Raw genomic sequence first — 26,286 nt, 5'->3', positions numbered from 1 at the left:
GGTCTAAACTGCTTTTTGTTGTGATGTGATTTAGTGGATTTTATATATATATATTATTACAAAGGGTTTTATTTTTACCTCAGTTTTTAAATTTGTACCATTTTTACAAAATTTTTATATAGGGTCATTGCTATATTATGTGTATATTGTTTGAATAGCACCTAAGACTATATTGCACCAGGAGCATATTCGCTCTTAAAACGGTACAAAACTAAAATATACTGAGTAATAATCAAACGAAAAGAATGGCTGCGTACATTTTATCTAATCTATTAAAGATTAGTTTCTCGGAAAAAGCTAGATTTCTCTGAATCAAGCAGTAAAAATATATAAATTGTAATGAATATAACACGTATCTGATAGCAATATTGTAAACTAAACACGGGTTAATAGGCTTATATATTAAGTCTATTAATAAGCCAATCTGACAACCTTTAATTATTTCTCTAGGCATCTTTATTTCTTTAGGCACACTTCTCTGGTTCAGTTTATCAAATAATATCATAAAAATGTGTCAAACAGTAAACACACAATATGGGCTTCCAGACGGTCTGGCCGTCTGGAAGCCCATAGAATTCCAGTTCAGAAACCGAGTAAGGAGGTGCGGCTACTGATGAGAAGCCTCCTTAAAGTTTATTTGGGTTAGAAACGACATCTGGGTCCCTACCCTCGCACAAGATTATTCTCAATTTTCTTGTTGTGTTCCACAACTATACTTCTGTATACTTCAGTGATTGGGCTGATGACTCCAGTGAAAGGGCTGGTGACTCTAGTGAAAGTGCTGGTGACGATGAGAAAGACCATAAACCAGGGATTCCTTCGGGAGCATGTAAGATTATATCCAAAGTTTGTTCGCCAATGGGGTGTGTCTGGGTGTCAAAGATCTTCAAGGTGGGTGCTACTTGTGATGAACTCTAGAAGGATGGGGTGGTAATACTCGGTCTGGCCGTCTGGAAGCCCATAGAATTCCAGTTCAGAAACCGAGTAAGGAGGTGCGGCTACTGATGAGAAGCCTCCTTAAAGTTTATTTGGGTTAGAAACGACATCTGGGTCCCTACCCTCGCACAAGATTATTCTCAATTTTCTTGTTGTGTTCCACAACTATACTTCTGTATACTTCAGTGATTGGGCTGATGACTCCAGTGAAAGGGCTGGTGACTCTAGTGAAAGTGCTGGTGACGATGAGAAAGACCATAAACCAGGGATTCCTTCGGGAGCATGTAAGATTATATCCAAAGTTTGTTCGCCAATGGGGTGTGTCTGGGTGTCAAAGATCTTCAAGGTGGGTGCTACTTGTGATGAACTCTAGAAGGATGGGGTGGTAATACTCGGTCTGGCCGTCTGGAAGCCCATAGAATTCCAGTTCAGAAACCGAGTAAGGAGGTGCGGCTACTGATGAGAAGCCTCCTTAAAGTTTATTTGGGTTAGAAACGACATCTGGGTCCCTACCCTCGCACAAGATTATTCTCAATTTTCTTGTTGTGTTCCACAACTATACTTCTGTATACTTCAGTGATTGGGCTGATGACTCCAGTGAAAGGGCTGGTGACTCTAGTGAAAGTGCTGGTGACGATGAGAAAGACCATAAACCAGGGATTCCTTCGGGAGCATGTAAGATTATATCCAAAGTTTGTTCGCCAATGGGGTGTGTCTGGGTGTCAAAGATCTTCAAGGTGGGTGCTACTTGTGATGAACTCTAGAAGGATGGGGTGGTAATACTCGGTCTGGCCGTCTGGAAGCCCATAGAATTCCAGTTCAGAAACCGAGTAAGGAGGTGCGGCTACTGATGAGAAGCCTCCTTAAAGTTTATTTGGGTTAGAAACGACATCTGGGTCCCTACCCTCGCACAAGATTATTCTCAATTTTCTTGTTGTGTTCCACAACTATACTTCTGTATACTTCAGTGATTGGGCTGATGACTCCAGTGAAAGGGCTGGTGACTCTAGTGAAAGTGCTGGTGACGATGAGAAAGACCATAAACCAGGGATTCCTTCGGGAGCATGTAAGATTATATCCAAAGTTTGTTCGCCAATGGGGTGTGTCTGGGTGTCAAAGATCTTCAAGGTGGGTGCTACTTGTGATGAACTCTAGAAGGATGGGGTGGTAATACTCGGTCTGGCCGTCTGGAAGCCCATAGAATTCCAGTTCAGAAACCGAGTAAGGAGGTGCGGCTACTGATGAGAAGCCTCCTTAAAGTTTATTTGGGTTAGAAACGACATCTGGGTCCCTACCCTCGCACAAGATTATTCTCAATTTTCTTGTTGTGTTCCACAACTATACTTCTGTATACTTCAGTGATTGGGCTGATGACTCCAGTGAAAGGGCTGGTGACTCTAGTGAAAGTGCTGGTGACGATGAGAAAGACCATAAACCAGGGATTCCTTCGGGAGCATGTAAGATTATATCCAAAGTTTGTTCGCCAATGGGGTGTGTCTGGGTGTCAAAGATCTTCAAGGTGGGTGCTACTTGTGATGAACTCTAGAAGGATGGGGTGGTAATACTCGGTCTGGCCGTCTGGAAGCCCATAGAATTCCAGTTCAGAAACCGAGTAAGGAGGTGCGGCTACTGATGAGAAGCCTCCTTAAAGTTTATTTGGGTTAGAAACGACATCTGGGTCCCTACCCTCGCACAAGATTATTCTCAATTTTCTTGTTGTGTTCCACAACTATACTTCTGTATACTTCAGTGATTGGGCTGATGACTCCAGTGAAAGGGCTGGTGACTCTAGTGAAAGTGCTGGTGACGATGAGAAAGACCATAAACCAGGGATTCCTTCGGGAGCATGTAAGATTATATCCAAAGTTTGTTCGCCAATGGGGTGTGTCTGGGTGTCAAAGATCTTCAAGGTGGGTGCTACTTGTGATGAACTCTAGAAGGATGGGGTGGTAATACTCGGTCTGGCCGTCTGGAAGCCCATAGAATTCCAGTTCAGAAACCGAGTAAGGAGGTGCGGCTACTGATGAGAAGCCTCCTTAAAGTTTATTTGGGTTAGAAACGACATCTGGGTCCCTACCCTCGCACAAGATTATTCTCAATTTTCTTGTTGTGTTCCACAACTATACTTCTGTATACTTCAGTGATTGGGCTGATGACTCCAGTGAAAGGGCTGGTGACTCTAGTGAAAGTGCTGGTGACGATGAGAAAGACCATAAACCAGGGATTCCTTCGGGAGCATGTAAGATTATATCCAAAGTTTGTTCGCCAATGGGGTGTGTCTGGGTGTCAAAGATCTTCAAGGTGGGTGCTACTTGTGATGAACTCTAGAAGGATGGGGTGGTAATACTCGGTCTGGCCGTCTGGAAGCCCATAGAATTCCAGTTCAGAAACCGAGTAAGGAGGTGCGGCTACTGATGAGAAGCCTCCTTAAAGTTTATTTGGGTTAGAAACGACATCTGGGTCCCTACCCTCGCACAAGATTATTCTCAATTTTCTTGTTGTGTTCCACAAACATAAAAATGTGTCAAACAGTAAACACACAATGTCACATTGTACTCGAAATTTAGACGAGTAACATCCGTCAATTTAAACGGCGGATTGTGACAATAGACTTGCTCTAACCAGAGCCCTCTCGCTTGCAGTAGCGCGCGACCGCCGAAACAAGCGCGTCACGCAGTACACATATACACATGGCTATGTGAAATCGTGAGTCAAAATGTCACAATGACATTATATTATATGAAAATAACCCTCCAAAAACTCACTATTTTGAAAATCACCCTAGGCCTTGCAGCCCCAAGTTCAAATCTAAACTGTCTAATATTGACAAAGTTCTTTCTATGGCCCTCTGTTTCCCCGGAGAGAAATTACCGTTGTTCTTAAGATTTCGAAACGAAGGCGCTTCCTAATGTATCCCACAGCATGCTGAGTACCTCTGCCCTGTGTGGTATTCCATCAGTTTATCAAATCGCACTTCATCGTTGTGTTGTCAACAAACTGCTACAAGAGCTGCACCATCAAAACGGGCTTCATGGTTAATGGTAAACTTTCTGTGATTGGACTCGGTATTTTTATTTTTATATAGGGTCATTGTGATATTATGTGTATATTGTTTGAAATTCTTTTAAAAACATATCAACCCCTTCCAATAGGATTGCACAGATGATTTAATGGGCAAATCAAAGATTAAAGGCTGTGATGATCTTGCTGATCAAGGTAAAGAGCTTTGGAAACTCATTCAGTCAGATCTATTGGTCACCAATGGTAAGCCTGTGATGTTACCGCCAGCTCCTTTTCAGAAACATGTTGATAGCTACCGGGAAGAAGAGTTAGAAGAGGTTAAAAGGAAGAAAACATTTGATCAAAGTCGAATTGATTATGATGCTGAGTGTATAGTTTACCGATCTCTAGAAAATTTGGATCAGCCTAAGATCATTGTTTTGCATGACTTACAATACTCAAAGAAACAGTGTGAGGACATGATGGTTAAAAAACCAACTGCAGGTCAGCATGACTTTGTTGTCTTAGTCCCTGGGCATGCTGTGATAATTATAGAAGTAAAGAGACCGGCACAAGATACAGTAAAAAGTTTTCAGCGTTCGTGGAAATCTGCTGGAACTCAAATAATGCGGTTCACCAGATTATTTTTTTATCTAGACACTTATTTTACTTCGGAGTATTCCAACAGCCATATTGTTACACAAGTGCAACCAGCCAATTACAGGAAGCCGAAGGATTTGTTTTTAGCCAGTGACGGTTAAGGTAGTGTGTACCATACTTTCTTCGCCCGAGACTTTGCTGCAATGTGCAGCTCCTCATTTAACCCTCACACCCGATTTCTCGAGTATTCGGCTGAGTAGACCGGGGGGGCTGCATAGACCACTCACGATCCTTAGCTGAATGTCAACGACACTCACCCCACGACCAGGCAGGCAGTGGGATTTGAACCCGCAATCTCACGATTGCAAAGCTGGCTAACCAACTGCGCTACCTTGTACAAGGATTGAAGAAGAGGAGTTGAGAATCTTGGATTTTCGTGCCTTTCCGTTTCTAGACCGTGAAATTGCTTCCAATAAAGCAGACAAGCCTTCTCTTTTGTGCAAACAAGACTTCAAAGACTTTCCAAAGTGGTGGGAAACAAATGTCTCAAGTCAGATTAGAAAATCAGTAGAAAATTCAGTGCATGACAGTCTCATCCAATTGGATCGCTGTTTTTTAAAGCAAGAGAATGTCTTGATGGGTCTTTGGGTTGACAATTACAAGCTGGAGTCATCTGTCCAATCTACATTGTCGAGGAACCTGGTTGCAAATATACATTACTATATTGACAACATGCTAACGAGCCAAAAGATTTACCTCAACCATCAGAATAGACCAGATAATCTTGTCAAGTTACTTCATTCGGATCATAGTTACTTAACTAAATCCAAGCACTTCAGTCAAATAAAGTATTTGACTCAGGATCAAGATCAACTCCTTTCTGCTGGTCCACATGTTCTTGTGAATGGTCCTGCTGGTTCAGGAAAGACGTTGATTATGTATGCAAGGATTCTGAAATTGCTATCTGATATGAGAGGACAAGAGGAGCAAATCCTTATCTTGGTTCCTTGGAAAGGTGCTGCCGCTGAATTAAAGAGATTAGTAGAAGAGTTTGATGATTCTATATCTGTCCAAATGGTTGATCTTGTCGATGAGATACGTGAGCAGAAATGTGATCCTGACCTTTTTGATAACATGCTGAATAAATGTAAGGAATTCAAAATGATAATTTTTGTGAAGCCAAATTTCCTTCTAAACATTAGCTTGACCAAAAGATACAATCACGATAAGCTGAGGCATGTCCATGAAAGTTTTATTGATATGCTTAAGGACAACAGAAAACATATATTCTGTGATGATTTTCACAACAGCATTGCTCACTATATCAAGTATTGCAAGACAAATTCGGGCCAGTTTATGTATACTCTTTCAGAAAATTGTAATAACAGTTTGCCACTTGCCCATTCTATACTAAGCCTCCTGAATACTCCGTGTGGATCTCAAAGGATATTATGGGTAGGTTGTGATATGATCCAAATTGTGCAGTATGGATTTTGGGGAGAGGAACTTAATAAGGAGGTACCAAAACATGTCCTGGGATTAATAGGTGAACTTCGAGTTCGATACACACAAGTGGTTCTCCTAACTGGAAATTTGAGAAATACTTACAGCATTGCAGTGCTTTTGAAGGAACTAAGAGGAAAATTTTTGGAAACAGCTGAGAAGTTTTGTGGAGAAGATTTGAAGCAAATCCTACCAAATCAAGAATTTCAACACTTTCATCGTGGAATTACTCCTCGTCTTTACTGTGTCCAAGGAAAAGGCTCATTTGAAAGGGCAGCTGAAGTTGCTAGAAAAGAGTTAATGATGATGTTCAGATCACTGTCAGTCTGTTTCAATTGCAATGAAAATGAAGCATGTATTTGCGATCTGCCTAAGACTATCAAAAATGAAATGGCTTTAATTCCAGTATACCACAATGGTTCTCACGAAGCTGATCTTAATCATCCAGGAAGCGGTCTTAGTGCATTTTTGGACTTTAGGAGTAGGGTGAAGTCAATTGCAGAGGAATTTGACTTTGCTGGTTGTAGCATTTTCACTGACAATGTAAAGTATGCCAACTCGATGGAATTTCCCTTTGTCATTTTGATGGTAGACATGTCATATTGTGAACCAGAAGAATCTCATGGTGAGGAGGTTCTACTAAATCTACTCGCCCATCTTTATGCTGGTGTCTCCAGAGCTAGAGTTTGTTGCTCCATCGTTTTGATTTAAAGCTCTAATGATACCCCAAGCAAATGGTTCTCTCAAGTTTGTGATATATTGCATCAGCATGTTAAAACAGTCAATGTTGGATAAATTCACCTCTCACCGCGACTAGTTGTGAAAGCAACGTAAAGTTTAGGATCATCTGTAAAGATGTAAATTCTTAGACCACTTAGTACTCTACGAGTGAGTAAATGTTTGGTGTTTTAGTGGAAGTGTGTGTTGTCGATTTAGTGAGAACTTAATATTTTTAGTGTGATCGCAGCTTTTAACTGTTCCCTTTTGGGGTACAACCCTAAATTTCTTATTTCATTGAAAATTTCTTGTTTTATTGATTTATTACATGATTCCCAAAAAGATACATTTTTAAGTTATTAGAGAAACAATTTTTCGAAAAGTGATTACGTAATATGTGAACGACCCCTTAGACAATCACCATTGCTGAATTTATTTGTATTATATATTGTTTGAATGAATTTTATTTCAAGCGAGAAAAACTCTCAGATCGATTTTGGGCGTTTTTAACCACTTGTAATGTTTTAATTATTAAATATCTTAATTTATAAATTTGTATACGAATTAATAATTAATATAATTTGATAATTTATTCGATAGTTTAGTCTGATATTGATATTGATATTGATTATATTGATATTGTTATTATTGAATTAAGCTAACTCCAGACATAAATAATACTACTTCTATTAACAAAGGGACTTGGAGTATAAACGATCAAGTTTGCATGATTGTCTATCCAACCAAGAATTCAGGAGGAAAGGGTCGGGTGGGTGCATAAACTTTATGGTCATTGGTCTGCATTCTCCGATCCTGTATCACCCTGGTTTCTTTTCGACGTATTTTTCCATTCACACCCTTTTGTAAAAAAGCAATAGTGAAAGGTTACGAATGATCATTTTTGCAAAAAAATCCTTCCTTTCGTTAGTTACCATGTCAACTAGCCGCACGCAGCGCGGAAGGGTCGCTTGCGGAGATGTGATGTATAGCTAGCCTGTGATCAATGAATGCACGGTGCGAGTGTATTTTAATGTATACTACGTAATGTAGTACTCTCTTGCTACTCCAAGTCCCCTAAGATATCTGGTCTAAAGTTCGTGCTAGTATAGTTATATATACAAATATATTTTTGTCTGCTTTAATTGATACTAAATAAAATTGTTGTTTTCTTGAAATTGTTGTTTTCTTGAGACTTTCTATGGAAATATCAAAATTATGCTCTTTTTTATCGGTATCATATTATAAACATGCACGATATTTTCAATAATTTGTTTTAATTTTGATGTAAAAGATATCCCTAGTACGTAATAACCTAATCTCAATAATTCAGAATGTCGAAAACTGATTACGATTACCAGTTACGGATAGTATTGTCAGGTGAAACTGGGGTGGGTAAAACGTGTCTTCTGAACCAGCTATGTAACAACGAGTTCATCATACCTCCACTAACAGTAGGGGTGGATCAGCAGTACTACACCTTGCAGTTCCAGGGGATGAAAATAAAACTTCAGATAATTGATACAGCTGGAAATCATCGTTTCAGAGGAATAACTAAGTAAGTGTAATGATTTGAGATCTAAAGGATCCTTTTTTAAAACCATACCACCATCTCACTGATTTCACATTCTGGGGGCCGGGGGGAGGTAATTTTGTGACACGTGACAGCAATCAACCAATCAGCTTCCAGTATTGGTCACGTGTGTAAAAAATCCTCTCTCACCAGCATCTATATTTTGTAACACGTATCTCCAGACTGTAACCTGTGTTATTTCAGGACGTACTATAAGGGTGTAGCAGCTGCAATCATAGTGTACGATGTAACACAGAGGCAGACCTTCAGAGAGGTGGAGTCCTGGGTGCAGGACTGTTTGTTGCAATGTGAACCTAATACCACTCTCTTGTTGCTCGGCAACAAGTGCGATATTGCTGACAAGAGACAAGTCCCCACTGAAGTTAGTTTTATTTCAGCAAACAATCTTACTTTCTCAAGAGTTATTCAGAGAATTCTGGATAATCTCGAACTAAACCTTAAAAAGATCAAATTCTTATTTTGCGAGTACTTAAATTCGCCCTGGAAATAAAGTGGAAAATGAAATCAGTTTATCTGCTAATCATGACATAAACACTAATTAATTACTCAGGAAGGTCAAGAATTCGCAAAGAAACACAAAATGATATTCTTCGAAACGAGCGCCCACAACCACAAAGACATCATAACGGTGATTAACGTAATAGTAGAACACGTTTACTGCACCCTGGTCACCGGTAAAACCCAACTGGGCCAGGTAACCGGGATTAGAGACAAGTCCATGGACCCGGGCATCACGTTAGAACACGAGATCGAGACAGAAGATGTACAATCTGATTAGCAGTACCACCTGGACACCTTATCTTATTGTCTTCTAGAATGATCTCATCAAGTTTTGTTGCGATATTGTGTAGCTCTGCGTGCACACATGTGGTGTTTGCGTTTTCTCTGCTGTTTAACGTTGTATTTGTGTGTGTGTGTTTCGGGAGTCACTTACACAGACATGTCATCTCGGTACGTGATTCTAGGGTAGCTAGGTACTTACTTATAATTACTACACTGTCGTACACACTCACATTATTGTAAGAGTTCTAGCTCATCTCCTCCCATTATTATATACAGTGTACCTAACCAGTGTACATTGTTATATAATACAACGCACCTAGTTGTGTGTATACACTGTTGATCATACTACATGTATATAATATGGGGTATAAACTATAATATTAAAACACCACTACACTATCATGTGTAATGTGTATTATAATACTGACCCCTAAGTGTACACTCCCCCTCTTCTTCTTGATCGTGATTGGCTGATTTGTTAATTAGTGAGGAGTTATTAATTAGCTACACGGTGGAATGTGTATCTGTTTACACGTGGCAAGACGTACGAGAGTTGAGGCACATCTAGGTGTGCTCAGTAACTTGGTGTGTATTGCACCTAAAGCTGGTGCGGTGGTGTGACGTGGGAGTACTTACAATTGCTGTTTTATTTAATTATGCTAATAATTTGTTATATCGTGAGGTGACAACTTGGAGATATGTATGTTGCTCGTGATTGAGACTTTGAGAGAGGGAGCAGCTGGTTATCTCACGTGTTTGTATGTTTTGTTAATAGTTTAATCACAATAATAGGGAAAATAATTTCTCTTGGAGAATTTCTCTTTAGACTCTTAACTTGCGAACAAATTGAAGCAGCAAACTTTAGGCTAGAAACTTTATTGAATTGAAATAATCAACAACGTCTTCTTCAGTTCTCAAATTATTTGTTATATAGTAGTGTTGAAAGTATTAATACTTTTTTTTTAATACTTTCAACACTACTATATAACAAATAATTTGAGAACTGAAGAAGACGTTGTTACGTGGAATGATTATTTCAATTCAATAAAGTTTCTAGCCTAAAGTTTGCTGCTTCAATTTGTTCGCAAGTTAAGAGTCTAAAGAGAAATTCTCCAAGAGAAATCAAGTTCAAATGCGACTCATAAATATAGCCCCCTTGAACTATAGGGAAAATAAGCGCTCAACTCTATGTTTTAGAATGTTTTAATGTTTTAATTTTTTTTGAAAAACGTTTTAAGAAATTCGGTTTTTAACCTGCACTCATAAAAAGGGAACTTACAAGATTATTTACTTTCACCCATTTATGTCTTTAAAGGTTCGGGTTGCATCGTTAATTTTCTCTAAAAATTGTTTTTCGTTTAATACCATAATATCAGACTATGATTTTTCTTGATTCTGCATAATTATGATTTCGTCTTTAAAGAGGTTACAATCCCTTTTTGAAGTACACCATGTATAATATTAATATAACATACTTTAATCTTTGTTCTTTTTATGTTGATATAAAGGTTCGGTTGAACGTTAACAATCGATAAAGGTTGAGTTTTTTGTATCGTTCGTTTCAGATCATATCCGAATTGTAAATATTGGGTTGAATTACTTGTGTAACTTTCACAATGCCTCAAAATTCTGTAATATATATGTGTGTACCCTTAATGATGCTTGGCTTTAAATAACTGGCATTGACATACATTATTTGTATATCATTTACATAATTATCACTTTCTTTGCGAAATAGAATGTGAGAGAATGTGAAAGAGAATGTGAAAGAGAATGTGAAAGAGACTTCATACAATATATAATGAGCTGGATCATTTCATTTTGTATTTTAATCACGTACTAAAAGCTTTTGATGTACAGTAAACCGCCATATTCTGAGAATCTTTTCTTCAATCGATATTATAATAATTGAACTTCAGACTTTTAATTCTAGGGTTTCTTCTTACCGCTTGTGACATTCTTTACTTTTAAGATATGCTTCTGTTCTAGTTGATTAATAACAAAACCGTGCAATTTTCTCGCTAAATTCAGACATCTAGAAAAAGAAGAGAAAAAAAAACATTCATTTTTCCCATGGTCTCAGCTAATTAAAAACGTGAGCCTGTGATCTTCAAAAAAGTTCTCATCATAATCAAATTCAATCAAATTTCGTCCACCATTATTCTCCACTCCCACCCAACTGTAGTAATAAGTACAACGTTACACTTGCAAAACTAACAACAGTACTTTACAGGCCGTCCAGTTGTAATGTAACACTAAGTAACACTTGTAAATGTAACACTTGTTACAAGGAATAACGGGTCTCATAACGTCACTCTGTAAGTTGTGTTGCAACAAGGCAATTGTCTAGATGATCGCACTGCTGCTTCGGGAGAGAGTAACTACTAACTATATAGTGGTATATATTACAGAGAGTGCAATTGTTGCGCAAGTGTGCATTAAACTTTAAATACCACTTTATTGTATAAGTTACTATGAAGTAACATTTTAAGCTAATGTCAGTGCCATGCCATTAAAGGGTAGCTATGGCGCTTTGCTGTCTCTTATTTAAAATCTTTGCCGTGATCCAGAGTGATTCGAAAAATTTAAGGTTATATTAGGCTGACATCCTGAAAATATAACTCAGAGGTGCTTCAGCTTACTCCTACATCAATTTCTATGTCTGAATTTAGCAAAACTTTATAGACTTGCATTAACTATTTAACTGGTTTGGAGGTGAGCCATATTTTTGAGACAGCCTTTAACCAATTAACTTCCAGTGGTGACCAATCAAATCCCAGAATCACTGTAACGTTTCAAAAAATTGCTCACATTTCTAACAGTATCCAAGCCAATACTACAGCAATATTTCCTTATCGGGAATTTTGTTTTGTCCTCTAACTCTGAATTTGTTAACCTTAGACTGCAATATTCTGCGTGGTTCTAGCTTCGAATATGGTTAAGTTTTGGTTCAAGATTCATGGGGCTGAATGTTTTAAATTCTTGCTAAATTTATGTTTTATTTTTTATTAGCCAGAGAATACTTATGATTGTAGTTGACGAATATTTTATATAAATTCAAAATTGATTTTGTTTCTACAAAAGTAGCAATGTGTATCATTCGTGTCATTTTACTAGTAAGTAGTACTAAGTACAGTATAATCAGTTAAAGTTTTGCAATGTAATGAAATTTTAAATGTTCTGTGTAAACGTTGTTAAGCATGATGAAATTTGTAGCTAGCACTTCTTTTTAAAATACTGCACACAATTTCTTAGCTGTGTTGTACACAAATAAAATATTGAGTGGATATTTTGTATGTATTTGTTCTGGAGTTCTAACCTCACTAACATTGCTCATCCCTCAGATTAGGGTCATGTCACGTGTACCGACTTTCAATTCTGCTGGATCTGGTAAGACAGTACTAAAACATTAATATGATCCCCTATTCTATCTATCAAGATAACATTATACTTCGGAACAACAACTATTTGCAGGATATTATATCCTCTGCTCATTCCCCACACACACTCCCAGTTAATGAGAGTTCCTGCGGGGATGACAGGACTTGCAATATCTGTCTGGAATACCATAGAAATACATCATATGTGTCCAACATCTCTCCCCGTGTATAATATCTGTTTATTATGTACATTATATCGGTTGTACTCACAGGGCGTGTGACACGTGTGACACGTGTGACACACGTGTGTGTATGTGTGTTCGTCTGTGTGTTCGTCTGTGTGTGTATTGAGACCTTAACACGTACCCGGATCACATGGAATGTTCCCGAACGTCCAACATCTCATTTTGAATTATATAATCAGGTATTAGAGCATCTTGACAGAGCCATGTTCTAGAACTTACTCTGCTATTATTATCGGGTATTATAGCGAAATACTGCGCTCTAATTAGTAGAAGGGGCACAGAATGTCGCACTTACTTTATTACTTTTTACTGATAAATAACTACCTACCTACCGCACTTACTTTATTACTTTTTACTGATAAATAACTACCTATTTAACTACATAAACTTAAGTCTTACGTTATGACTAAACCTCTATCTTGAAACTCTCTTAAGTTATGACGCATTCACTGCACTCCCTTTCCGAGTGATACTACAATTAATGATCTCACGATACCAGGAAGAGCAGACTGACAGTTAGGTTTGTACTTTGTTGGGTGAAACCTCACTGTGGGCAATGTTAGTCAAATAAAGAGACGTGTATCTAGTCGTTATTTTGGCCTATACTTTTTAAATCATAGTAATATCTTGATTAACAGTTAATATTAAGACATAAAGTCATGGTGATATAATGTGTTCACATTATTAACATCAGGATCTTATATTATATTTAGGATAGTCCTGGAGTCGCTTGAGCTGTTGATAAATACTTGGATATTCTCTGCTCAATAAAGTTGTGGGCAATCATCCAGACTGAACCTCAATCATGTCAACAGTTCTAATCTTGTTAATTGTATTTACGACATATAACGTACACGTCAAACTTGATAGCCACCAATTAGCGAAGCGGAATTGTTAATTACCAGTTTTGTAATTGTTTGTACAGACAGTAATTTTCAGAGCATCAGTAAGATACAAACAAAGTTCCACGGGGTTTTAACTTGAACTGATTTGAACAACTTTCACACTATAGTTTGTTATAGGATGTTGCTGACAGGTATTCAAGCTGCAAGCCTTTAAAACTGTTGAATATCAGATGGAACTTATGTTTACCGTAACATAAGATTTCTTTAAAGAATGGGGGCCGTCCGTACCTAGGCAGCTAGATTACTAAGCTCTGCTGATTCGTGAAGAGCGTTAAATGCGATTACAAATCTAATAATCTAGATAATATTGGTAAATCAGATTATATATTATTGTCTTTTTTTCCTATAAAGTACGTTATTAGCAACATATCACAGTTACAAGTGACGAAATTTTATGCGGTTCTTATGAATGTTTTAGAGCGGCCAATTTCCAAATGTAAATAACTGATAAAAGTTAAAACCTTCGTTCCACCGAATATCGTGTTTCTTGAGTCAAAAATATCAGATAATCGGTCACATTTTACACCACCTCACAGAGAATTATACCCTAATATTTAAATTCATCGAAATTTTGGTAATGAACACAAATTTGCTGGTGACCACACAAACATTTGCAGAGTAAATGCAAGATGACCATTTCCTGCAAACTAAATGTCCCAATTTGTTACTTAATCGTGTGCAGCTATGTTACACGGCAATTAATTTCTCCTATTGGCATCCTCCTGGCCTCCATTTACTAATAGCAATACTGTACAACTTTGTGTGATTGCATACTGTTGTTCGTTTCGTAGGGGTCTTTTAGCACTTAGGTGGGAGAGCGTCTAAAAGTAAATATTAGAAGGAATTGACCGAAGTCGAATAGAATCGCATGTGATCACCGTTATTGTGGTTTTTGAGTTGCTGCCAAGTTATTGTATTTTTCTTGCGTTTAAAGGGTGAGTTGGAGTCACTGCCGGTGAACTAATTGTTATAAACTGTTTTGTCGGACAATTTAAAGGATTCGTAGCTATGACAGTATAGTATGACCGTATTGCAATTTTTTGTTCTCAATGCTTTGTTCAGAAAATTCTCCGCGATTTTAAAGGGAACGAATGGTTCTTGAAATCATCAAAGCGTTCAAAACAGCATTTTTGGGATCGTATACATTCAATTACTATCCAAGTAAAGAAAGTTTGATTATGGAGATGTGAAAAACATTTCATTTTTCGTAATTTTGAAATGTTGAAAATATCTTTTACATCTTGACCTCCACTGTGTTTAGCTAAGTGCACTTAAATTTACATTAAATTAGATAGAGCATATTGTATACATTAAAACAAGAGTTCTTTAAATTCTAATACATTAAACTCAAATACAGGGTTATTGTCACTAAAATCGCAAATCAGTTTACTCAGCTTGCAAATTTGTACATTATTCTCTCTGGTGACTGGTAGACTTGTCCAGTGAATGGAAAAATAGGACAAAATATCAAATAGGTTATAGGACAAAATATTGAACAAAAAAAACAAGTATTAAGGAAAGTTACTTAAAACATTTCTTAACCTGTTTACAATGATAAAGTGCATTGCAACAAGATTCTCTCTTGTTATTACCAATCACGGCTTTGAAGCACGGATTATCCTTACACTCACAACTGGTTCCTCTGTTAAGTAACGCAAAACTGGACGCTTTAGAACAGTCCTGGGCATTATCCAGAGAGCCCTGGCTGCACTTTATACTGGCTATCTTGCAGTCTGAAACAGTGGATTAAATTGCCCACTTAAAATGTAATACCAGTTACGTTTTATTACCGAACTGTTCTTTGTTAGTTATTTTGGTGGATGATACATTATATATTATTTAGAGAGCTAGTAAATACCTTTGAAGGTGGATTCAGCGCTAGGAGCGCTATTACTGGCATCACATCCATATTTCTCCGCTATGTTCTCCTGGACGTTCTTGCCAAATATGCAATCGCAATCCATCCTGGCGATCTGAGTGTTCATGCAGTCTGTAGCTCCAGCTCCTGAAACTTCGTATTGGTGTTTATATAGTGGACTGTTAATATGACCTTACTGAACCCTAGGAAGTCTAAGACCCACATTTTAACCTTAGCAGCCAAAACAGAGCTCTAGTTTAACGGAATTTTAGGCCCACATACCTGTTTGCCCTATTCTATAGTTATTTTGTAAAAGTAAAAAGTTGATAATAACTTGCATTCAATAAACGTTGTATGGACGGTAGTCTGCTTTAAATTTAACCGGAGCACTTTTAACGAACACTTGATTGTTGAACAAGTGATACTCAGAATCGTATTATTGCTACATACTGAGTTCTGAGGCCCTAGTTACTCGCTTGTGCATTTAAGTATAAAGTAGAATTTAAAGTATCGAATTTCTTCAATATTATTTATTAAAATATAAATTTGCATACCATGTGGCAAAAAAAGCACAGCCAGCTCCATAGTCACAAGAAGCTTCATCGCCACGTTTCTGTTAAGCAACATTGTTTCAAAGGAACAATTTGTTGACTCGTTGACTTGGAAAGTGTTCACAGCAAATTTGTTCAAACGGTAACTAAATAGAATTTTAAGCACTGGTATTTGAGGGAATCAATCTCTAACGCTATTTTATAATTATTGCAACATTTCAAATATTACCTAACATAAAAGCAAAATGACTATGGAAATGAAAGGCAACTGGACAAACTCTTTTCATTGTCCTCATACAGACCTGGGCACTGATTTGCTTAAATTATCAGCTTCAAGCTAGGCTGTTATAAACATCTTTAGGCGTGGTAAAAATCCTTAGAATTTCTGTTCGTTATAACACTGTGGCTTATGTTGCTAGCAGCTGCCAATTTGGCAATCTTGTCATACAAGATGATAATATTATAATTACTCAATTTTAAGCGGTTAGAATATATGAATTTTACTTTATTTGTTGGCTTAATCACTAGTGCGCTGGCTATGATCATGGTGCTTACGCAATTATTTAGATAATAGAAATCAAAAGACACCGGGTGCCTTGATGACAAAGATGGTGCGCTAAAGACGTTCTAGTGCATTATGCCAAGTTTTCTGAAATATATCAGATCTTTATTACAATATTCATAAACCCTAATGATGAAAAGATTGAGCGATTAGTAGGTTTCATGGCTCCAAGCCTACAATTATTAGAAGTCGTAACTCCTCAGCACTCAGCAGAGCAGTGTGTGTTGCCACATGAATGGTTTATTTACGGGCCATGGGTTATTGGAAGAGGATTATTGGATATAGGTGCATTCAATTCATTATTTTAAAGAGAAATTCCAATAAAAGAGAAGATCGTATCTTCTCTCTAGCACCAAATCAAATAGTAAAAAATTAAACAATGGCCCCCAGGCTTGAGAAAAAATTAAATATTCATTGTGAGAATCATCGTTAAATGTTGGTGCCTGCAAATACTTTGATATATAATGTAGCAAAAGGCATGTTTCATCTCATGAATGTAGATTGGTTTGATGATATGATGGTTGGTTGTTTGCAACAAACCATTACTTTTGTAGTTGAGGACGATTAAAACATGGGTTTTGAAAGCTTTGGTTACTACAAACTATCTTTTCATTTAGACCCCAGGCGGCAGGCCTAGCTCGAAGGCACGTAACGTGTCACGTTATCGATAACGAGATGTGTTATGTGCCGTCTAGCTAGGACCAAAGACTCCATCTCGTACTGTGGTCTGTCTGCAGAGTCAGCTGACCCCAGGGGCCTCAGAATAATAAAGGGATAAAAGAAAAGTACCCACAAGGATAGAAACATAAGAAAAGACAGGGTTTGCAGGGTATGGTCATTTATAGAAAAGAAGAACACACAAATTGACAATTGACATGTATAAGAAAGTTGATGTTCATTAATAATCCAAATCCCATGCGGGGAATAAAGGATGTAAAACCCGAACTGTAGAGGTACTGATGATGCGATGTACTGGTGTGACACAAGCACTAAGTTCTGCTAGTGCTAACATTGTTAACATTGTTAGAGGTAGACACTGTTTTCCAGGATTGAAGTAGACTAAAGACGGTAAGAGGAAGCAGGATGTGTCAAAATGAAAAGTGTACCCGATGACCTGACATGAAAAGAGCCTTACTTTTGTAATCGAAGCAGTTACCGATGAACAGGTTGTTAGCCATTTCCATAGTGTGATTTTAATTCCAAAATGCTATTGCAGTTCCACTAATTGGCGAGTAGGTTTGCTCCTCTAAAAGGAAATTTGATCGTTCTCTCAGATCTTGGAAGTTTCTGTTTTATATTATATTCTATAAATTTGGCCGGAAAAATTATAAAAAGTGAAATAATTTTGGCCTGGTAATCTGAGACACAAGATTGTGACTCAGATCCTCAGCGACTTTATAATTCATCCCCACTGTGCAACAAAATATAATCAAACTTAAACTTAAAGCATTAATGGCAATTAAAAGTATTGAAATAAGATTTTACCTGTGTGAACTTATTTCGCTAAAGAGTTGCTCATCGAATATCGGAATATCATACATGTATTATTGTGCGAGTTAGGACATTATAACTGTAATAGAAAGGCATGTTTAAAAGCTTGTTGTACTTGATTTCAAGCTCGACAATGTACACAGGTCACAGTTTATTCCATTTAAAGTTCAGGGCTTGAAATTTGCCCCTAAAATTAAATAGCCCTCACCAGATGATCTGAAGATGGTGTCTGTTAGAACGTGACACATTCTTAGGTCCACCTTTAACACCTGTAATGCTCCGATAATAACCAGGGCTGTCCTTTTATAAGGGATAATTACAATGTGGGACAAAACCACAAGATCAGCTAAATACTAGCTTACATTCACCATAAGTTTGATGTGGGATGGTACTCAAGGTAGCGTGCATAACAACGAATGGTACGATGTGCTGCGCGTGCAGTTGTGCAAAATGCGCGTTTTTGTTACGTACTGGATGAAATTAAAAATTTACAAAGTAATTTGGTGTACGTTTCTTTCAGGTTAAGTGATTTGTAAGTTTCCTCAGTACTGTTTTGCTCGACTTGTTAGACCTTACCAGTTTGTCCTAATCAATTCCATCTATTTAGCAACCAAGAATGGCGTATGCGTATCTTTTCAAGTACATTATCATTGGGGATACCGGGGTTGGGAAATCGTGTCTTTTACTGCAGGTATAGTTTATACTTCTTTGTTACTTCTTTGTTACTTTTTGTGTAATTACAGTTTACTTATTACCCCTCCCATTCCAGATACTATTATTAGCTTAGTATCAATCTGTTGTCAGAACCCCTTTGTTCCTAAACATGCCAGCTGGTCTTGGACGTTTGTTCCTGTGCTATTTGGAACCACCGTCCCTTGAACACAATCTTTTGTAGAGTTTAATTAACGCTAACTTTAATTTCAGTTTACGGACAAGAGGTTTCAGCCAGTTCACGATCTGACGATAGGTGTTGAGTTTGGAGCTAGGATGGTTTCTATCGAGGGTAAGCAGATAAAGCTCCAGATATGGGATACCGCTGGTCAGGAGAGTTTCCGGAGTATTACCAGGTCCTACTACAGAGGAGCAGCAGGTCAGATATACGGACATATTCCGCAGTTAGCTTATTATTAATATCAACTTTTAGTGTAGCAATTTAAAAGGGTTGGTTCCGCTGTGCTGGGGCCTTCTTTTCGGCACCAGATGGTGCATTGCAGTTTCTATTGGTATAATGGCGGTAACAGAAGCTGATTGTGATATTATATAATAATTGTTTGATCGCTTACAAGTTAAAACACATTGGCTCATAATACCGGTCTTGCAGGAGCACTGCTGGTGTACGATATCACCAGAAGAGACACATTCGACCACCTGGCAAGTTGGCTGGAAGATGCCAGGCAGCACAGTTCAAGTAACATGGTCATCATGCTCATTGGCAACAAATCTGATCTTGAGTCATCTCGGCAGGTTTGATATTCTTCGTCTGTATAATCAGTTTCCTAAAACCTGGCTATCTGCAATTTAATATTCAGGCAAAATAACATGGTTCATAATATGTAGCAACTTTTACAACAGCCGTGTTCGTACTCACTATTAAATAGTATGCTGATGTTTAATCTTGTTTGTTTAGGTATCAAAGGAAGAGGGAGAACAATTTGCTAAAGAACACGGATTGATATTCATGGAAACAAGTGCTAAAACAGCTGATAACGTCGAGGAAGCCTTTATTGGGACCGCTCAGCAGATTAACGAAATGATTAAGGTACGTGAACACTGGACTTAGTACACATTTTCAATATCAAACACTGCATATTTTCAAAATCAGAGAACAGTCATTATCCATGTCACCAAATCGAAGATCACAGAAGTTAAATTTTTGCCAAACTACCGAATTCCAGCTCCACATAATCTATTTGTATTCCGTACATTTCCACTTCCACAGTATATAAGATGCAGGTAATGAACCACATGAACTGTCCATGGTGTTCATTACCTGCACAGTGCATAGTGATCGTGGTAATACTGGAAGTGTAAATACTGTATATCGTATTACAGAAAGGAGTGTTCGATGTGAGTAACGAGGCTAACGGAATAAAGATAGGACCACAGAACCCAAATGCTGGTTCCTCAATGAACCCTAACAACGGACAACAGGGCGGGGGCATGTGCTGCTAGAAACATTTCTGTTTTAATAATTTAATTGATGAGTAATGATACAGCCGGACTGTATATTATCAGTGTGTCTACTACAGCTTGTCCAGTTAAATTCCACTAAAAATTATTTGCAGTTTAATTAAATTTCACATGAGTTAAATTTCACATTTGATATTAAAGAGGCATCGAAAGAAATTGTAAATCCCTCTGATGGCTTCTTAATTTTCACTAACAGTTTAAAAATCAATAAATCCCCCTAGTTATCTGATACATGTATCTTTTATCGTTAAAATATCCGTTTCTTCTGCCCCTAGGTGAGATTAGTGTCCCACGCCTTGTCGTAGAGAACTTAAAAACAATGGAATGTCGATTTTGTTTAAAAAAGGAATGAAGTATTTAGAGTAAGGATTGTCTAATTTACGAGCTAAAGAATATTTAAATTATTTTGTTTTATCGAGTAGTTGTTTACCGCGAGGATTGTGCAAACATGCAACATTACTGTGCTTATCAATGGGAACTTTTAATTGACGTCCTGTGTTTTTAGTTCTTATAATAGTTGTATTTTGACCACATTTGCGGAGTGGATACTGGACTAACAAATGTATTTTCCTCTTTTTGCTTTTGTTCAATTCAGAAAATTTTGGAATCAAACTTTAAATGCATTATTTGAGGGTATTTAAATTACGTGATAATATCTGTTGACTATTGTGATACTGCTCAGTCAAAAGGTTGCTTGAATACTTGGAAAGTCGTGATGAAATTTAATTTGAATATGTAAATATCGATATTGATTAAACTATAAATGAAGGACTTGTTTACTTTTATCATTTCAATAAATTCGAAAGACAATCATCCTAGTTTCCAAAATCTTAAATTGCACTGTAATGATAAGTGTGTGGATTTTCAGACCCGATTCCGGACTATAGTTTGATTTCGGTCGGAGGAAGCTCAGAACAGAAAGCTTAACAAAACGAAAATTCATATTTTCCAATTCCTGTCCCATTTTCAAATATGGAAATTTCTGAACTCAAATTTGACAGATTGGGTGGACTTTTTGCCAAGAAACCAATTAGTCAGTTAATTAATGATAGTATGAAACCAAAGGGGGGTACTGCAAGTCAAAATCCCGAAGAAAATAGAAAAATCATGTTGTCCCAAACTCTGTCCCATTTTCAGTTTTTGAAGATGAAACTTCCAGAACCGAAATTTTACAGTTTTGACTGAATTTCTCACCCGCAACCAATTAGTCAGTCAACTATATATATATATGGCATATGACACGATTGAGGTGCTGGAAGTTTGATTTTGGTCAGAGGAAGCTCAGAACAGAAAGCTTAACAAAATGAAAATTCATATTTTACAATTTCTGTCCCATTTTCAAATATGAACATTTCTGAACACTAATTTGACAGACTTTTTGCACAGTGCAGAAACCAATTCTCACTTCTATAGAATAACCTGCCCCACACTGCACTCTAGTTACGTTCATGTGCGCTGCGCGTGGGATATAATAATATAAACTGACGTGCGCGCGCTACCAACACATGGTCGCGCGTTTACTTCAGGATATTTTATGTTAGGCGTCGCCGCTGCATCCATCTCACATCGTTCAATGTTGGTTTCAGAGGATGTTTTCACTGAGTTGTATCGTTGCCCCCATCCTGAATCTGCCTTCATATATAGGTTGCGCATGCGCGTTCCCTACAACATTTGGTTTATATTATATCTTAGGATGGTTCACGCCCTATACTAGTTCAATATCTATTATCTCACCACAGCTTCACACCCTAATTTAATTAATTCACAGATGATTAGATGATACCTGAATGTGTTCGGAGCATTGAAGTATAGTCGGGCCTGTATCCGCCATCAAATTCTCCAAATTTTGACAAAGGAAATCGCCTTAATACTTTAATATAATGTACATAATTCAATATAAGGTGGTTTGAGGTGGTTTAGTTAGTGCATTTGTTTTGAAATACTTTTAGTTGTTAATGGAGTAGTTGTAAAGATTATTTTATGGTTTATTTCACCATAACGTAATTAATATTGCTGCCCCCATTTACTAAGATGTATTGTAAGGTGGTTTTCAGTATTTTTATCAGTGCAAGTATTCTGTAATACTGTTAGTAGTTACTGGAGTAGTGTGAACAACAATATAAACTATCAAATAAACCATTTGGACACCATTTTAGGGTTTTTTGATCGAATGTATCGTAATTAAAATTTCTGCCCCCATTTACTAAGATGTAATGTAAGGTGATTTTCAGTATTTTTATCAGTGCAAGTATTCTGTAATACTGTTAGTAGTTACTGGAGTAGTGTGAACAACAATATAAACTATCAAATAAACCATTTGGAAACCATTTTAGAGTTTTTTTGATCGAATGTATCGTAATTAAAATTTCTGCCCCCATTTACTAAGATGTAATGTAAGGTGGTTTTCAGTATTTTTATCAGTGCAAGTATTCTGTAATACTGTTAGTAGTTACTGGAGTAGTGTGAACAACAATATAAACTATCAAATAAACCATTTGGAAACCATTTTAGGGTTTTTTTGATCGAATGTATCGTAATTAAAATTTCTGCCCCCATTTACTAAGATGTAATGTAAGGTGGTTTTCAGTAGTTTTATCAGTGCAAGTATTCTGTAATACTGTTAGTAGTTACTGGAGTAGTGTGAACAACAGTATAAACTATCAAATAAACCATTTGGAAACCATTTTAGGGTTTTTTGATCGAATGTATCGTAATTAAAATTTCTGCCCCCATTTACTAAGATGTTATGTAAGGTGGTTTTCAGTAGTTTTATCAGTGCAAGTATTCTGTAATACTGTTAGTAGTTACTGGAGTAGTGTGAACAACAATATAAATTATAAAATGAACCATTCGGAAACCATTTTAGGGTTTTTTGATCGAATGTATCGTAATTAAAATTTCTGCCCCCATTTACTAAGATGTAATGTAAGGTGGTTTTCAGTAGTTTTATCAGTGCAAGTATTCTGTAATACTGTTAGTAGTTACTGGAGTAGTGTGAACAACAAGATAAACTATCAAATAAACCATTTGGAAAACATTTTAGGGTTTTTTTGATCGAATGTATCGTAATTAAAATTTCTGCCCCCATTTACTAAGATGCAATGTAAGGTGGTTTTCAGTATATTTATCAGTGCAAGTATTCTGTTTATTAATACTAATATAAACCAAATGGTTTATTTGATACTTTATATTGTTGTTCACACTAGTCCAGTAACTACTAACAGTATAACAGAATACTTGCACTGATAAAACCACTGAAAACCACCTTACATTACATCTTAGTAAATGGGGGCAGAAATTTTAATTACGATACATTCGATCAAAAAACCCTAAAATGGTTTCCGAATGGTTCATTTTATAATTTATATTGTTGTTCACACTACTCCAGTAACTACTAACAGTATTACAGAATACTTGCACTGATAAAACTACTGAAAACCACCTTACATAACATCTTAGTAAATGGGGGCAGAAATTTTAATTACGATACATTCGATCAAAAAACCCTAAAATGGTTTCCAAATGGTTTATTTGATAGTTTATACTGTTGTTCACACTACTCCAGTAACTACTAACAGTATTACAGAATACTTGCACTGATAAAACTACTGAAAACCACCTTACATTACATCTTAGTAAATGGGGGCAGAAATTTTAATTACGATACATTCGATCAAAAAAACCCTAAAATGGTTTCCAAATGGTTTATTTGATAGTTTATATTGTTGTTCACACTACTCCAGTAACTACTAACAGTATTACAGAATAGTTGCACTGATAAAACCACTGAAAACCACCTTACATTACATCTTAGTAAATGGGGGCAGAAATATTAATTACGATACATTCGATCAAAAAAACTCTAAAATGGTTTCCAAATGGTTCATTTTATAGTTTATATTGTTGTTCACACTACTCCAGTAACTACTAAAAGTATTACAGAATAGTTGCACTGATAAAACCACTGAAAACCACCTTACATTACATCTTAGTAAATGGGGGCAGAAATTTTAATTACGATACATTCGATCAAAAAAACCCTAAAATGGTTTCCAAATGGTTTATTTGATAGTTTATATTGTTGTTCACACTACACCAGGAACTACTAACAGTATTACAGAATACTTGCACTGATAAAACTACTGAAAACCACCTTACATTGCATTACATCTTAGTTTATGGTTTCTTGATGGTTTGTCTTGCGGTTCTTATCGTCCTTTCTACTATTCCACTAACAGTATTACAGTATAACAGAATAAATGGTTTCTAGATGGTTTATTTCACGGTTTGTATTGTTGTTTGCACTAACCTGTGGACCTGTGGACTACAGTCATTGGTATGCATAATTCGATTACGTATATCCGACCGAGCAAGAAATCGTATCACCAAGGAAACTTAATTAGATTGGCACGGTCAGATCATGATGGGGGCAGACGATACAACGTGGGGGCAAGAAATGGGGGCATGATACAAATACGATACAAATTCAGCGAAAACATCGCCTCGTTGGTTTAATATCGAGTGTAGAGAGCAAATTCCGAAAATGTGTAGTTTACTTCCAAACTGTACAAGAGTTTTTAGTGTGCGTGGTATTAATTGGAGGATCTCAGCATAATAATCCTTTCTTTCTTAAGACAAGAAAACGATTAAATTTGTTTAAACGTAATTAAATGTTGTACTAAATAAAATACCATGATGATGTAACAATAGCATGCATAAATCCTAATTTCTAATAATTCTACCGTGATACTGCTTCTATCAAATAAAATGAAATGGTCTTATATTTAACAATCAATCAATACAGAACATCTTAAAGAGCATTCCGGTAGTCAACATTGGTATTTGGTCCACCTTCACAGAATGAATTTATCTTAGCAGCTCTAGTCATGTTTATTTTTAACGACGTGTGACTGTATTATATTACGAATTCATTCTGCCACATTTTGTTAGGACCAGATCCAGAGCATTTAATGGGGATATAGGCAGCAGACATTTCAAGATTGTTAAAGATCGTTTCAGGTTTCAAACGTGGCCCTCTTAATTTAATACATAGTGAGCCTGACTACCCATAATTGTGGAATAGCGTTGTCTTGGAACATTATCCAAATGACTGATTAATTGATACCATCAAATGTAATTCCACAACAATAAACTCTAGGATAAAGATAACCTCTCCTTACAGATATCACCAGTAAACTCCCCAACATATTGTAAACAATATTAAAAGCCACGCAAACAATGAGTTGTTTAATAGTCGCAATCTTACACATACATAATAATGATAAAACATGGAAAGTACTCGATGAGACACACGCACATTATAATATAACACACCAAACATTCCTATAAATTTAACGGATAAGATAGATTCAACACAGAACTTGGTTATAATAATCACCTAAAATAATGCAATCATCACACGAAGACTGAGCAATACTCGTATTGCAATGTTCCACCAATGGGACAATGACCATCAATGGGAGCCCCCAGACATTTTACAATAAGATTATAAAATACATGTATATAATAACTTAGGAGTAAGGTTAAATTGATAAAATTGATGAAAGTTAAAAGTTAAAAGAAGTATAAAAGTTAAACTTGATAACAGTAAAAAGTGTTCAAAACACAACACACAGATACCCACTCCCAAAAACTCCCAAATCAGTGCTCACACTTGAAGTAGTCTCGCAGAGGACTGAGCAAGTGTCGCAGGACGGGAACACTCCAGGCTTTGCCGAGTAGTCGCTGTCGCGCGATACGCGACATGTTCGCCACGTCCGTGTAGTGAGACTCCAGACCAAACACTCGCTCCATCTGGGACATTTGGTTGGGTTAGTTGAAATAGTTATTTGTGGTACGGTAAACAAGCTATTAGATTTGCGGGTATGTCAACTGTCCAGTAACTCTTGATGACAACTAACATGACTAAGATGAAAGATGGTCAAAAATCAAATTGATTAATTTTGTACCACCT

The 26,286-nt window shown here is 36.8% G+C and overlaps 3 protein-coding genes and 1 long non-coding RNA gene across 5 annotated transcripts in view; 2 read left to right on the top strand and 2 right to left on the bottom strand.

The window, feature by feature from the left end:
• The first annotated feature begins 8,021 nt into the window (after window positions 1-8,021).
• On the top strand, window positions 8,022-10,131 carry LOC134814241 (uncharacterized). Its single transcript, XM_063822322.1, has 3 exons — window positions 8,022-8,311; window positions 8,531-8,708; window positions 8,898-10,131. Exons 1-3 carry the CDS (start codon window positions 8,088-8,090, stop codon window positions 9,123-9,125), a joined length of 630 nt encoding a protein of 209 aa, XP_063678392.1. The 5' UTR covers window positions 8,022-8,087; the 3' UTR covers window positions 9,126-10,131.
• Window positions 10,100-26,286, top strand: part of LOC134814231 (ras-related protein Rab-2A-like) — an 89,962-nt gene continuing 73,775 nt past the window's right edge. The window contains exons 1-6 of one of the 2 annotated variants that reach the window (XM_063822312.1): window positions 10,100-10,131; window positions 18,730-18,813; window positions 19,047-19,212; window positions 19,444-19,586; window positions 19,750-19,881; window positions 20,175-21,080. In XM_063822312.1, the coding sequence (XP_063678382.1) occupies window positions 18,739-18,813; window positions 19,047-19,212; window positions 19,444-19,586; window positions 19,750-19,881; window positions 20,175-20,294 (636 nt within the window). In that variant the 5' untranslated portion in view covers window positions 10,100-10,131; window positions 18,730-18,738 and the 3' untranslated portion in view covers window positions 20,295-21,080. Of the gene's footprint in view, window positions 10,132-18,729; window positions 18,814-19,046; window positions 19,213-19,443; window positions 19,587-19,749; window positions 19,882-20,174; window positions 21,081-26,286 lie in introns of those variants that run through there. The other variant, XM_063822304.1, reaches the window with a different exon arrangement.
• Window positions 14,983-16,254, bottom strand: LOC134820758 (uncharacterized). The gene is made up of 3 exons (XR_010160919.1): window positions 16,073-16,254; window positions 15,519-15,671; window positions 14,983-15,393 (listed from the first exon to the last, which is right to left on the bottom strand). It is a non-coding gene; the product is annotated as an uncharacterized LOC134820758 (long non-coding RNA).
• The window catches only part of LOC134814162 (DNA (cytosine-5)-methyltransferase 3C-like), a 90,556-nt gene continuing 89,194 nt past the window's right edge, over window positions 24,925-26,286 (bottom strand). Inside the window, exon 12 of the mRNA XM_063822213.1 lies at window positions 24,925-26,126. Within this exon, the coding sequence (XP_063678283.1) occupies window positions 25,974-26,126 (153 nt within the window). The 3' untranslated portion in view covers window positions 24,925-25,973. The remainder of the gene's footprint in view (window positions 26,127-26,286) is intronic.

The sequence above is a fragment of the Bolinopsis microptera genome, chromosome 1 (genome assembly GCF_026151205.1).
Source record: "Bolinopsis microptera isolate Bmic1 chromosome 1, MBARI_Bmic_1.0, whole genome shotgun sequence".
Classification (NCBI taxonomy): domain Eukaryota; kingdom Metazoa; phylum Ctenophora; class Tentaculata; order Lobata; family Bolinopsidae; genus Bolinopsis; species Bolinopsis microptera.
The sequence above is the reverse complement of the archived record's forward strand: the minus strand, read 5'-3'. Positions and strand labels throughout refer to the sequence as shown.